The 14251-nt window shown below is 52.9% G+C and overlaps 1 protein-coding gene across 1 annotated transcript in view; it reads left to right on the top strand.

Annotated features, from left to right (window-relative positions):
• Window positions 1-10361, top strand: part of CELSR3 (cadherin EGF LAG seven-pass G-type receptor 3) — a 45005-nt gene extending 34644 nt beyond the window's left edge. Inside the window, 17 exon segments of the mRNA XM_049777436.1 lie at window positions 516-664; window positions 945-1109; window positions 1187-1339; window positions 1637-1719; window positions 1801-1948; window positions 2080-2193; window positions 2293-2370; window positions 6204-6299; window positions 6379-6485; window positions 6588-6657; window positions 7342-7434; window positions 7525-7629; window positions 7950-8027; window positions 9125-9322; window positions 9516-9570; window positions 9782-9918; window positions 10092-10361. Coding sequence (XP_049633393.1) covers window positions 516-664; window positions 945-1109; window positions 1187-1339; window positions 1637-1719; window positions 1801-1948; window positions 2080-2193; window positions 2293-2370; window positions 6204-6299; window positions 6379-6485; window positions 6588-6657; window positions 7342-7434; window positions 7525-7629; window positions 7950-8027; window positions 9125-9322; window positions 9516-9570; window positions 9782-9918; window positions 10092-10106 — 1844 coding nt within the window. The 3' untranslated portion in view covers window positions 10107-10361.
• Window positions 10362-14251: the final 3890 nt, after the last annotated feature.

Below are 14251 nucleotides of genomic sequence, written 5' to 3'. Positions count from 1 at the left end.
TCACCTCAAGAGCTCTGGATTTGGGGCCAGAGAGATAGCACAATAGTAGGGCATTTGCCTTGCACGCAGCCGACCCAGGTTGGATGGTTGTTTGAATCCCGGCACCCCATATAGTCCCCTGAGCCAGCCAGGAGCAATTTCTGAGAGCAGAGCCAGGAGTAATCCCTGAGCACCGCCAGGTGTGATCCAAAAATAAACAAACAGAAATCAAGAGCTCTGGAGTCAAGACTGGCCGGTAGAGCCTGTATTTGTATTGTCTAGTCTGAAGTTATTTGTTTAGAGCTGGGAGTCTAGGGGTAGAGCCGGGCAAGGTAGGATCTGCCTTCTGTGAAGTCCAGGGTACAATCCCCAGCGATGCTTGCATTCCCAGCATTGCGGTTCTGACTCCCATGACAATAAGAACAGAAATAGAAATAGGGAAACCCCAAGACCTGGGTCTCTCTAGCCATTGCCTTGAGAACAGGGCTCCAGGGTGGGGCAGGTCTTCCCCACTTTAGACCTGCCTCACTCTGCAGGAACCTTTGCCGTCATGTCGGTGATGGTGGGCAGCCTGACAGAGTCCCTGGCTCCTGAGGACAGTGTCAACAAGACCATCAGTGAAAATGTGGAAATGAAGCGGGTACAAATAGCCTACACACTCAGCTTCCTAGTGGGCTGCTTTCAGGTATGTGTTCCATACACACACCTCTTCCCATGCCTCTGAGGAGCTTCCTCACCCTTTTTGTTTGTTTGGGGCCACACCCAGTGATACTGAAGGGTTACTCCTGGCTCTGTGCTCTGGAATTGTTCCTGGAGGGCTTAGAGAACCATCTGGGATGTTAGGGACAGAACTCGGTTGTGTAAGGCAAACACTTCTCTACTATACTATTGCTCCAGCCCAGAGCCTCCTCCCTCTTTCTGTTCAGTCCCCCTGCACCCCTGACTATCTGGCTTACCCCCCACAGCTTGTGCTGGGCTTGGTCCACTTTGGCTTCGTGGTCACCTACCTGTCCGAGCCTCTCGTCCGAGGTTATACTACGGCAGCAGCCCTGCACGTCTTTGTCTCACAGCTCAAGTATGTATTCGGCATCCATCTGAGCAGCCATTCTGGACCCTTGTCCCTCATCTATGTAAGTAATGGTGGGAGGAGGGACAGCTGGGGTTGTCCTGAGCCTTGAGTGCAGCCTGTCACCCCAACTCTCCTCAGACAGTGATCGAGGTCTTCCAGAAACTACCCCAGAGCGTGCCTGGCACCTTGATCACCGCTGCTGTGTCGGGGCTGGTGCTCATACTGGTGAAGCTGCTGAACAACTATCTGAGTGGAAGGCTGCCTGTGCCCATTCCTGGGGAGCTGCTCACGGTCTGCCTAGGGACGGCCGGGTGGGGAGATGGGCCAGGGAGGCAGAGAGGATCCATCCCTGCCATGTGGGCATCCCTGAATATTGGAGACCTGTGAGAGTTCCCAGGGATGAGGGGGGGTCACTGTGGAAGAAAGCATTCATGTTGATATCTTCCTGCCCCCTGAAATGGGGGTGTGTCCATTTCTTAATCTAAGGGTTCATTTCCCCTTTAGTCCTCTGAAAATTTTGCTTCAGGCCTCCCTCTTCATCCCAAAAGTGGTTTGTCTATCCCTTCTGACTCTGTCCTTTCCCCTCAGCTCATCGGGGCCACAGGCATCTCCTATGGATTTAACCTGACAGGCAGATTTAATGTGGACACTGTGGGCGAAATACCTACAGGGTGAGTTTGTCCTCTGTTAGGCCTGGAGGACTGGGGTACCAGGGCCATGACTGCTTTTGGCGTCACAGATGTTCCTTGCAGGCTGGTAGAGCCAGCGGTCCCCGAAGTCGATTTATTCATGACGCTCATGGGAAATGCCTTCACCATCGCTGTGGTGGGGTTTGCCATTGCCATCTCCCTGGGGAAGATCTTCGCCCTGAAGCATGGCTACCGTGTGGACAGCAACCAGGTCTGGACATGGCAAGAGGAACACATAGATACCAGATCTTGGAGGGGGTGCATTGACTGGGGAAGGAGGCTCATTGCAGTACCACTACAGAGGTCTTTTCATGTCCCTCCACTCTCCCCTGCAATCCCCAGGAGCTGGTGGCCCTAGGCCTCTCGAACCTCTTTGGAGGCATCTTCCAATGCTTCCCCATCAGCTGTTCCATGTCTCGGAGCCTGGTTCAGGAGAGCACCGGGGGCAACACACAGGTAGGTGGATGTCAGCTGTGGCACATGGATACGTCTGTGCATCCCTTACTTCTTGTCCACCCCATCCCTCATTCCACACTCTCCCTGCTCACCCTGCAGATTGCTGGAGCCGTGTCCTCTCTCTTCATCCTCATTATCATTCTCCAACTTGGGAAACTCTTCCGTGATCTACCCAAGGTGAGCCTCTCCCCCTCCACCCCTGCACCCTTCTGGGCCAGATCTCAGAGCAAGTCAGGTCCCCTCCCCAGTCATGGCCTTTCTCCTTCCCTTCCTCCTTCCCTCCCTCCCTCCCCTTCTCCCTCCCCCTCTCCTTCCTTTCCTCCCTCCCTCCCTCCCTCCCTCCCTCCCTCCCTTCCTTCCTTCCTTCCTTCCTTCCTTCCTTCCTTCCTTCCTTCCTTCCTTCCTTCCTTCCTTCCTTCTTCCCTTCCTTCCTTCCTTCCTTCCTTCCTTCCTTCCTTCCTTCCTTCCTTCCTCCTTCCTCCTTCCTCCTTCCTCCTTCCTTTCCTCCATCCCTTGTTGTTTTGGGTCACATCCAGAGATGCTTAGGTGTTACTCCTAGTGGTACTCAGGGAACCATATGAGATGCCAGGGATGTTGGCTGCATGCAAAGCAAGCACTCTACCCACTGTACTATTGCTCTAGACCCTCTGTCGTTTTCTTTTCTTTTTTTTTTTATAAATTATCTTTATTTAAACACTGTGATTACAAATATGGTTGTAGTTGTATGATTACAGTCATGTAAAAAACACCCTCCTTCACCAGTGCAAGATTCCTACCACCAATTTCCCAGATCTCCCTCCTCCCCACCCCACCCACACCTGTACTTGAGACAGGCTTTCTATTTCCCTCATTCATTCACATTGTTATGACAGTTTTCAGTGTAGTTATTTCTCTAACTGTACTCATCACTCTATGTGATGAGCTTCATGTCATGAGCTGGCCCTACATGGGTAAATGGGGGGAAATAATGGTTGGGACTGAGGTAGTAAAAGATTAGAAATGAGCTTTGTAGGGCAGTATCAAGGTCACAATGCAAGATGGATATTATGCATATATAAACTATATGCATATAATACTATCAATATATATTGTACATGTGGGGGCACTAGCCCCCGTATGGTTTTTGAAATGGAGACCAAGGAGAAAAAATTTCCAGTGACTGTCCCAACATAAACCAGTGCTGCAACGGCCCGCCCTCCTCCCAAAGCGCATTCCCATTACTGTAGGGAGAGGTAGGGGGAAAGCCTGTTGACCCCTATAGAGTCTACCTGGACCAGTGCCCAGGGAAGGCCTGGAGTCCAGGGGAGAAAGAGGGGGATGGCTGGGGGCCTACCAAGCCACCCAGCACTCCCCAGGCTAGGGAGAAGGCCTCTGGCATGGGGACTCTCCAAACCCTATACCTGGCAAGAGCTGGCCTCCAGAATCAAAGAGGAAACTGGGAGCTAGATATCTGCCCACCCTCCTCCCTGTGCACCTCCCCCCTGGAGTACAGAGGGAGGGGGGAAGCCTGAGGACCCCTAAGAGTCCACCTGAATCCACTTCTGGCCATCTGGGCCGGCACCCAGGGAAGGCCTGGAGTCCAGGGGAGAAAGAGGGGGACAGCTGGGGGTCTGTCAAGCCTCCCAGCACTCCCCAGGCTAGGGAGAAGGCCTCTGGCATGGGGCCTTCCCAAACCCTATACCTGACAAGAGCTGGCCTCCAGAATCAAAGGGGGAAACCGGAAGCCAGATATCTGGTTTTTTTTTCTGTTTGTTTGTTTTGTTATTGTTATTTTGGGGCTACACCTGGCGGTGCTCAGGGGTTACTCCTGGCTCTGCGCTCAGAAATCGCTTCTGGCAGGCTCTGGGGACCATGTGGGATGCCAGTAACCAAACCTGTGTCTGTCCTAGTGGTGTCTTGGCCGAGTGCAAGGCAAATGCTTTGCCTCTATGCTATCACTCCGGCTCCTTGCTTTTGTTTTGTTTTTTGTTTTTTTGTTTTTTTTTTTTGGTTTTTGGGCCACACCCGGCAATGCTCAGGGGTGACTCCTGGCTGTCTGCTCAGAAATAGCTCCTGGCAGGCATGGGGGACCCTATGGGACACCGGGATTCGAACCAACCACTTTTGGTCCTGGATCGGCTGCTTGCAAGGCAAATGCTGCTGTGCTATCTTTCCGGGCCCGTTGCTTTTGTTTTTTACTTTATTTAAAATCATGTTTTGGGGCCAGAGAGATAGCATGGAGGTAAGGCGGTTGCCTTTCATGCAGAAGGTCATCGGTTCGAATCCCGGCGTCCTATATGGTCCCCCGTGCCTGCCAGGAGCAATTTCTGAGCATGGAGCCAGGAGTAACCCCTGAGCACTGCCGGGTGTGACCCAAAAACCACAAAAAAAATAAATAAATAAATAAATAAAATAAAATAAAATAAAATCATGTTTTACTGGGCTGGAGAGATAGCATGGAGGTAAGGCGTTTGCCTTTCATGCAGAAGGTCATTAGTTCGAATCCCAGCATCCCATATGGTCCCCCAAGCCTGCCTGGAGTGATTTCTGAGCGTGGAGCCAGGAATAACCCCTGAGCGATGCCGGATGTGACCCCCCCCAAAAAAAAATAATGTTTTACAAAGGTGTTTCGAATACATTTGTTTCTGGCCTTCAGTGTTCCAGCATCACCAATTCCACCACCAATGTAACTTTCCTCCACCATTTTCCCCAGTTTCCCCTGCCCTCCAAGCCCGGCCCTTTGTCTGGCACAAAATTGTTTAGTAAACTTGTTACAAGTATATGGTAATGGAATTATTTAAAAAAAAAAAAGCTTGAGTAACAGAAAGTTTTTGTTATATTTCACAAATGGGTCATTAAGTCATTGTCTGAGGTCTACTAAACTTCTTTGCTTGGTTGTGTTTGTGTTGCTATTTTTATTTGTTGAGCTTAGGTGGCTTCTATGCTGCTTTCATGTCTAATTTGGTAGTTGTGCTCTTATGGAGTATCAGTATGGAAGAACATGGAGGTGTTGTGTATCCACATATGTGCTCCAGGATTTCTAGGATTTATGGAATTCTAGGTTAACATAGTGGAAGCTGTGGGAGGCATCTGCGGCCGCTGGGCCTTCCAGAAGGACAGAGGGGCAGGGGGATACTGCCTGCCCCCACTTCAAGAAAACCCCAGAGTTTTTAGCTCCAAAACCAGCATACTTGAAGGTTTTGTCAGTTGCATGTCTCTGCAGAGATCAGTGGTGGAGCAGTAAAGGTTTGACATTGGCATGGCGGCAACTGTGGGGTGTGAGCATGGTGCTGGAGCTTCAGTAGGCTTCAGTAGGCTGGGATTCAGCCTGCCCCACATACTAGCAACAGAGTACAGGGGTTTAGATATTTGTCTTGCCCACTGATGACCAATTTCTGTTCAACTTCTGGCACCACATATGGTCTCTCCAGTTACAGGTTATGGCCCTAACTCCCCCCCAATTAAAAATAAGAACTTTGGGCCGGCAAGGTGGCGCTAGAGGTAAGGTGTCTGCCTTGCAAGCGCTAGCCAAGGAAAGGACCACGGTTCGATTCCCCGGCGTCCCATATGGTCCCCCCAAGCCAGGGGCAATTTCTGAGCGCATAGCCAGGAGTAACCCCTGAGCATCTAACGGGTGTGGCCCGAAAAACCAAAAATAAAAAATAAAAAAAAATAAGAACTTTGGGGCCGGAGTGGTGGCACAGTGGTAGAGTATTTGTCTTGCACATGGCTGACCTAGGATGGACTGCGGTTCGATCCCCTGGCATCCTATATGGTCTCCCAAGCCAGGAGCAATTTCTGGACACATAGCCAGGAGTAACCCCTGAGAGTCACTGGGTGTGGCCCCTCCCCCCAAAAAAAATCAGAACTCAGAGATAGGTTCAAGCTTCATTCAGGGATGAATAGCATTTCCCATGAGTCAGGGTTATTCTAGGATTCTGGGGCATCTCATGTTCTTAAGTGAGGTTGTGGCTGGCAGTCTCTGGGCACCTTTAGCAGTCTCTAGTGGCCCTCTCCCCAACCCTTTCCAGGCTGTGCTGGCAGCTGCCATCATCGTGAACCTGAAGGGTATGTGGCTGCAGTTCAGGGACATCTGCTTGCTTTGGAAGACGAACCGAGTGGACCTGGTGAGCAACCTGGGGCTGTGGTGGGAGGCAGCCTTGGTCCCGGAGTCCCTTTGGATCCCATGGACTCTTTTGTTTGCAGATGATCTGGGTGGTGACCTTTGTCGCCACCACCTTGCTGAACTTGGACCTCGGGCTGGCAGTGGCTGTCGTCTTCGCCTTAATGCTCATGGTGGTCCGCACACAGTTGTGAGTCTTCCCTTTGGGTACTCCATGCTTCCTGCTCTCCATCTTGGGAGTCACTCAAGGCCACTAAGTGCCCCCTCTTCTCACACTTATACTTCCTCCCAGGCCTCACTACTCTGTCCTGGGGAAGGTGGCGGACACGGATATTTACAGAGACACAATTGAGTACTCAGAGGTGAGAGGTGCATCTGGCCAGAAGGAACGCCCCAAGAGGAGGGCAGAGGCAGGGGGCCCTTTCCCACCAGGCATGGACCCTAAAATCTGGGGATTTTAAGGGTGGAGGAGGGGTGTACAGGGAGGGATTTGTTGGGAGCTAGAGTGCCCCAATATCCCCACAGAGTAGATCTGTGTCCTGAGTGCAGCAGGGCCCCTGGGCTATGGACTCAGGGGAGATGGTTTCTGGATCCCTTTACATCAGAGATCCTAGATCCCTGATCATTTTCTTCCTGATGGGCACAGAGGTAGGGTCTGGACTAAAACAAGTCCCCTGTTTAGGCAAGGTTGGCTAGAAGGAAGTCAGAAGAGGAGCAGCCCAGTCTCCGGACTCTGCTGAGTGTCCTGGGAGCTGGGGGTGGGCTTGGTGAGGGTGATGGCTCAAGTGAGTTTCTGCCTGAGGAAAACATACTCTAGTACAGACATTCAGGACCCAGGAGGAGTCCTGAGAACCCAAAACCAGGCCTGGAAGGCAGCAAATGGAAGAAAAATAGGAGGAAACTATAGGCCTAGCTGAGGCCCTGGGGGGAATTGGGCAGGCAGGACACAGAGTCCATGAGCTGGGGAGCAGAGGGTGACCAGGTGGATACTGAACACACTCAGCAGGAAAGGAGGGCTCAGCCCCACCACCCTGATCTGTTTGCAGGCCAAGGAGGTCCCAGGTGTGAAGATTTTCCGCTCCTCCGTCACCATGTACTTCGCCAATGCTGAGCTCTATTGTGATGCTCTGAAGAAGAGGGTGAGGCAGGGGTGTCCTCGGAGTGTCCTTCAGAGTGTCACAGGGTCCCTCACTTCCTGTGGTTAACTCCCTTCCCTTATTCTCTCCCAGTGCGGTGTGGATGTCGACCACCTCATCTACCGGAAGAAGAAGCTGCTCAAGAAGGAGAAGCGGAAGCTGAAACAACTACAGAAGAAGCAGAAGCTGCAGAAGCAGGCAGGGCCCTGTCCTACCACATGTCCCCCTTCCCCAGCCCTGGACATCCCCTTCTCGCTCTCAGTCTTTCTCCCTGCCCCTTCCCCCTGGGGCCCCTAGTTTTTTCCTCCTGGCAGGTTACTCCCACGCCAGTGGTCACACGTGACCTTTTCTGTCCATTTGTGTCTATTCTCAGAGCAAGTCTAAACCTCTGCCGCCTCCAGCCTGGCTGTCCTGGGGCCCCCAGCTGCAGTGCCTGGCCCAGTGGGGTTGCTGGGAGGGTAAAAGGTCATTTGGCAACTGGGCCAGTTGTTTATGCCTCTTTCCTCTCTGACTCTCAGGGCACTCCTGTTCCCATTAATACCAACACCGACAGTGAAGACATTGAGCGCAACAGTGTGGAGATTGCCAAGGCCCAGGTGAGGCTGGAGGTGGGAGAGGGAGCACTGGTGGGCATTCGCATGACTTGTGGGGAAGGCCATGGCTTCCAGCTGCCATGACAGCAGTAGGTGTGGGGTGACAGAGCAGACACCCTGTGGGGAAAACTCTGACTATATGCCAGAAAATCCTGCATGTAGCTCTTATCTGTGATCTAGATGAGGACTTTGAATCTAGTCAAGGGGAGAGGAGGAATTGGTTGTGTGTTGGGGGAAATCTACTATCAAATTGAGGCACCAGGGGCCAGAGAGATAGCATGGAGGTAAGGCATTTGCCTCTCATGCAGAAGGTCGATGGTTCAAATCTCGGCGTCCCATTTGGTCCCCTGAGCCCGTCAGGAGCGATTTCTGAGTATAGAGCCAGGAGTACCTCCTAAGCGCTGCCAGGTGTGACCCAAAAAATGACAACAAAAAAATTGAGGCACCAAGTTTAGTAAGAGATGCAGGCAAGGGGACTGATGTGTGTGTGTGCGCGCGCCACCTCTGCATGCAAGTTACTGTCTTTCTGAGGCCAGCTGAAGGGAGAGTGCAGGCCTGGCACTCTCCTTTTTTCCTTCCTTTGCTTTGTCTTTGGGCCACACCCAAAGCCAGAAGCACTCAGAGCCAGTAGGAATCATTTCTGGCAGGTTAAAAGGGACCATAGAAATGTCAGGGATTCAAGCCAGGTTGGCCATGTTGCAAGGCAAGAACCCTAACAACTATACTCTCACTCCAGCCCTCTTTATTTTTCCTTTCCTACCCTGAGTTGAACTGAGGGTGTCTCCTGAACAAGACAAGTGCCCCGCGGCTGAACCCCATCCCTGTGCAACTCCTCCCTGCTCAAATTCCCTGTGAGTCTTAGGAAAGCAGGAGCTGCATCTGTATGACTGGCTGTGTCCTGGACAGGAATCACTCTCTCCTTGGTGGTCATGAGTTTCCAGTGTCACATCCGGGAGCTTCCCTGTGCCTGTGGCCTCATGTGCCCCTTTATGCCCGATTTATATGGGCATTAATCTGCCTGCATATACGATTGTCCCCACTTGCCCCGCCCTCTGCTGTGCCCCCCGTGGGCAGTCCTGGCAGCATGTTTGCTTCCTCAGGAGATGCACTCTGAGGTGGAAGACCCAAAGCCTTCGGATCCAGTGGACTCAGAGGCTAGCAGTCCCAAAGCTAAGGAGGCTCTGGCTGTCTCTACCCTGAGGTCGCTGGGACTGCCTCAGCCAGGTTTCCACAGCCTCATTCTGGACATGAGCACCCTCTCCTTTGTGGACACTGTGTGCCTTAAGAGCCTAAAGAATGTAAGGGTCAAAGGGTAACCCCTAAGGGTCGGGAGGAGGTCAAGATCCCTTCACCATGGGCCTTCACCATGACCCCAACAGCTGAGAAGCCACTGACCTGCCATCACCCTGTCCAAGTCCACCTCTAAATCCCCTTCCTCACCCTGCCCCTGAGAGGATCCTCCCTCTGAGTCTGACCCTCTTTCCTCTGCAGATTATCCGTGACTTCCGGGAGATCGAGGTGGAGGTGTACTTGGCTGCCTGCCACTGTGCGTGAGCTGGGGACTGGCAGGGGGGTGGGACCCCTCTAGTGGTCTGCCAGGCCACATATGAAAGCTGCTTTCCCTAAAGTGGGGAGGTGGGGGTCAGGTGTCGGAGCGACTGGGGCTCTAGCTTAAGAGTGACAGGTCAGAGCCTTCTTTGTGCTGGTCCCTGGCATTCCCGTTACTGTGGTTCCTGAGTCAGGGAGTCTGCCTGCAGCTCCGGTGGTGGCCCAGCTGGAGGCTGGACACTTTTTTGATGGCCTCATCACGAAGAAGCACCTCTTTGCTTCTATTCACGATGCCGTCGTCTTTGCCCTCCAACACTCACCAGCCCATTCTGCCACCCCAGTTATGGTAAGCTGACCTTGGGCCCTCGGAGCTGTTATCTCTACCTGTGATCTCACCCTGGGAAGCCCACACGGTCCTCTTGGCTACCTTGTCCCCTTCCTGCCTTTCCCTGAAGGGCTCCCTAGGGAGGGAGTGATCTATGGGGCTTAACAGGATCCTCCTCTCCTCCACCCACTCAGGCCACCAAATTATGACCGTGCTTCTGCCTGGCTGAGACTACTGCCTTCTGGAGGATGGGATGGGGCACCAGCGAGAGCCCCTCAGCCCTCGGCTGCCTCCAGAGAGTCACTGAGGAGTCCCCTCCTTACACAACTCAACTCAGGGATGGAGGTGCTGGGACTTGAGTTTGGTGTCCTGGCCCAGGAAGGGCTGGAGCCAAGGCCAGCACTGTTCGAGACAGGGGCGGATTCTGTATTTTCAACCTCAGGAATAAAGATTTGTTTTTCGAATGCCAGACTCCATTGGGGCTGGGGCAGGGACCTGGGCAGGGTTGTTGGCACAGACTTAACTGGTTTTGTTTTCTTGTTTTTGTGTTTGGGTGTTGTACCCAGCAGTGTTCAGGACTATCCCCAACCCTGGCTTTGTGCTCAGGGACAGGGGACCATGCTTTGCTGGAGATTAAACCGGAGTTGACCACATGCAAGGGGAACACCTTAATCTTTATATTTCCAGCCCTTAGACCTGGCTTCTGTCCCTAATACAGAACCCAGAAGACAGAAATTTGGGGAAAGTTTGAAGGTTGGGGGAAAGAAAGCACAGAACAGAAAGGAGAGCTACACAGTCTAGGCCTGGAGGGGACATCTGGATTCATGGCTCCTGGGTCCTCAGATGGAAAACAGTTGGAGCAGGAGCTACTGCTCAGGAAGATTCCTCCAAGGGGTATGGTAGGGTGGACAATGGAACATCAGCCTGAGCTAATGAAGCAGCTATGCTTGATGCAGTGAGTGTGGGTCCTGCTTTACCTGAGAAGACCTCATGTATTCTACCATCTCTAAGGGCCAAGAAATAGCACAGTGGGGAAGGCACTCTTGCCTTGCATGTGGCCAATTTGGGTTCAGTCCCCAGAACTCCATATGGCCCCCCAAATTGCCAGGAGTGACCCATGAGGACAGAGCCAGGAGTAAGCCCTGAGCACCCCTGGCTGTGACCCCCAAAATCTAGGAGCTGGAGTGATGTACAGTAGGTAGTATGTTACATGCCAACCCAAATTTGATCCCCGGTACTGCATATGGTCTCTTGAGCCCTGCCAGGGGTGGCCACTGAGTAAAGATAAAGGAGTAAGCCCTCAGCACCACCTGGTATGGCCCCTTCTCTTCTCCCTAAACAAGAACCCTGATACCTGAGCATGTGGCCAATGGACAGTAGTGCGTCCACAGGCCAGCTTTTGGCTGAGTGGATCAGTGACCAGAGTCTGAGGTCTGAGCATGCTCCACCTACAGAATTGAGCAGTGGAACAGCAGTTGTGCCCACCATAGCTGCTTGGAACACTGGAGGAGTCAAGGCCAGAAATGCAGAGCCTGTAGGATCATCACTGGATAGGGTCCAAAAGACCTGAAACTGGGGCTGATGTGTAGCAATAATACAGCAGATAGGATGCATGCCTTGCAGGTGACCCAAAAGGCTTTGATCCCTGACATCCCATATAGTCCTTGAGCACTGAGTTACTCCTGAGTGCGGAGCCTAGAGTAACCCTTGAGCATCATTGGGTGTTGGCCCCAAAACAAAGCAAAAAGGACGAGCAGTGCTTGCGATTATTCTTGTTCAGCTCTGGTTTCATCGGGATCTGGTCAGTGCCCTGCACAGCTCTCCTCCCTCAGTCCCCAGACTTAGGAAGCTCAGGAAGTCAGTGCTTTCTGTGCCCGCCACCTCTATTTGTCTGTTGCCCCACCCTGCACTCAGGAATCAGTACGAGGAACGGTGCCTGGCATGAGGCTGTGCTTGGCAAATATTGATCCAACACTAGACAAGAGTGAAAAGCAGACCTCGGACAAAGGACTACACAAAAGTCAGGCACATTCTGAAAACGAAATGGAGTCAGAGGCCGAGAAGGGGCAGGATTGCCCTCAGTTGTCCTGGAAGACAGGTTCGGGGTTCAGGGGGACCTAGAACCATAACTCTAGTAGCACAAATGCCTGGGCCAGGGCTAGGAGCACCAGAGGGGTCTGTATGGGGCGCCAAGAGAACAAAGTTTATAAGACCTCACTGCCTGAGAGGAACCTTTACACTATTGGGAGACAGAGAGGCCCACCTTCAGAGCACCCCCCCTGGGCTGCCAGGAGGATTGTGAGGCTGAACCTGGACAGTTCAGGGTATTGTGCTGGGTCAGATGTGGATGATGCAGCTGCCAGTGGAGAGCTGCCTGGGGCTGTGGGCTGGTGTTTGGATTCCAGGGTTGATTGTGCCATTGGGCTTCCCCTCATGAAGGGCCCATCTGGAACCTGCAGTCTCGGAAGCCCCTATGGGGGAAGTGTTTGCCTGTTGCCAGGCACCCAGATTCCAGCAGTTCTTGCCACAGACATGCCACACGTGTACTTCTGCCTGTCTGTACTGCTCCTGCTGGCATTGCCTGGCCCCATCTCTAGCTGGTCTCGGCCCCCATGGTACCAAGTGGGGCTGGATTTGCAGCCCTGGGGGTGCCAGCCCAACAGTGTGGATGGCTGCGAGATCAGCCTGGGGTGTCCCGGCCGCTGGATGGGCCTGGGAATGAACCGCATCCACCCGGTGGCCTGGCTGATGGGGGGCACCATCGCGGTGCTCATGCTGGGGCACACAGCACTGCGGTGGCGGACACAGGCCCAGAGCGAGGTGAGACTGGGCCTTGGTCCCAACTGTCCTCTCAGTCCTGCCTGTACACTTCCTGCTGTCCACCTTCATCCCAGGTCCCTGCATTCCTTGTGGCCAGTACCATACCCTCTCATCTTCCCTCTGAGAGTTCGGCTACTAGTCGAGGCCCCACGAACCTCATGATCACGCGAGGCCTCAGAAGCTGGTCCTGTCCTCTGGAGTGCTTCTCTTCCCCTGCAGCTCGACTGTAGCTCCTCCTCACCTCGCCTTGGCTCTCAGGCCTGCCTCCTCTTCCTCTCCTCAGTTTCAAAAGATGACCAGGGATACACCTGCACTCGGTAAACGCCGGGTCCCTGCCTCGGACCGCGCGGTCCTCCTTCGGATCCTGCACATGCTGGATGCCCTCCTGATCCACATCGAGTGCCATCTGCACCAACTGGCCACTCAACAGCAGATTCAAATAAAGGTGATTCCTGTCCAGTGCGGGTAACTTAGTTCATGTGCCTGCCTGCTGGGGAGTAAGTACAGCAGGCAGGGTCAAGGTGGGCCTGTATGGGTGCTGAGCTCCACTAGGCCACCTGGCTTCTGTATCCCCTTCAGCCCTTAAAGGGGCCTTGGTTGCTGGGAGGGGAGGACAGGTAGGACCCTGGTTGCTTGCAGAGCACCACTGCTCCTCATCCAAACCCTCTCCCTAAGGTTTCTACCCACTAATAGAAATGTTCCTGGGGACTGCTGGGAGAAGGGCTGGCCAGAGGCCAGAGCCAATAGAGCCCCAGCTCGGGATCCTGGCTGGGCTGCTCGTCTTGAGTTGGGATTGGGGGAAGACAAGGGTGACTCTGGTTGTCTTTATCTTTGTGGCATCTTGTCAATACCTGGCACCTGAGTGGCCCTTGCACTGAGGTCACTAGAAGAGAGATGAGAGTAGTCCTCCCCAACCAGGCTCTCACCTCTTTCTTCCCTTGCTTTTACCATGAACCATTCAGGTTAAAGTTTACCTAGGGCCTGTGCATACTTAGGCTCTCTGTTTTAGGAAAAGAATGATGTCAAGTTGTTTTTTATTAAAATAAATAATAAAACAAGGGGCCAAAGCGATTGCAAAGTGGGTATGGCATTTGCCTTGCATGCAGCCAATCCAGGTTCAATCCTTGGCACCCCTTATGGTCCCCCGAGCCTGCCAGGAGTGATTTCTGACCACAGAGCCAGGAGTAACCCCTGAGTGCCACCAGGTATGGCCCAAAAACAAAGAAAGAAAAAGAAACAAAGAGGGGCCCGGAGAGATAGCATGGAGGTAAGGCATTTGCCTTGCATGCAGAAGGGCAGTGGTTCAAATCCCGGCATCCCATATGGGTTTCCTGAGCCTGTCAGGAGCGATTTCTGAGCATAGAGCCAGGAGTGACCCCTGAGCACTGCCGGGTGTGACCCAAAAACAAAAATAAAAACAAAAAAACCCCACAAAAACAAAGACATTCTAGTAACAAATAAGGACAAATGTTTTATATATATGTATATATTTTTTTTAATTTTATTTTTGGGGCACACCCGGTGATGCTCAGGG

The sequence above is a fragment of the Suncus etruscus genome, chromosome 7, assembly GCF_024139225.1.
Source record: "Suncus etruscus isolate mSunEtr1 chromosome 7, mSunEtr1.pri.cur, whole genome shotgun sequence".
NCBI classification, from domain to species: Eukaryota; Metazoa; Chordata; class Mammalia; order Eulipotyphla; family Soricidae; genus Suncus; species Suncus etruscus.
Note: the sequence above shows the minus strand (reverse complement) of the source record. Positions and strands in the feature narration are given on the sequence as shown.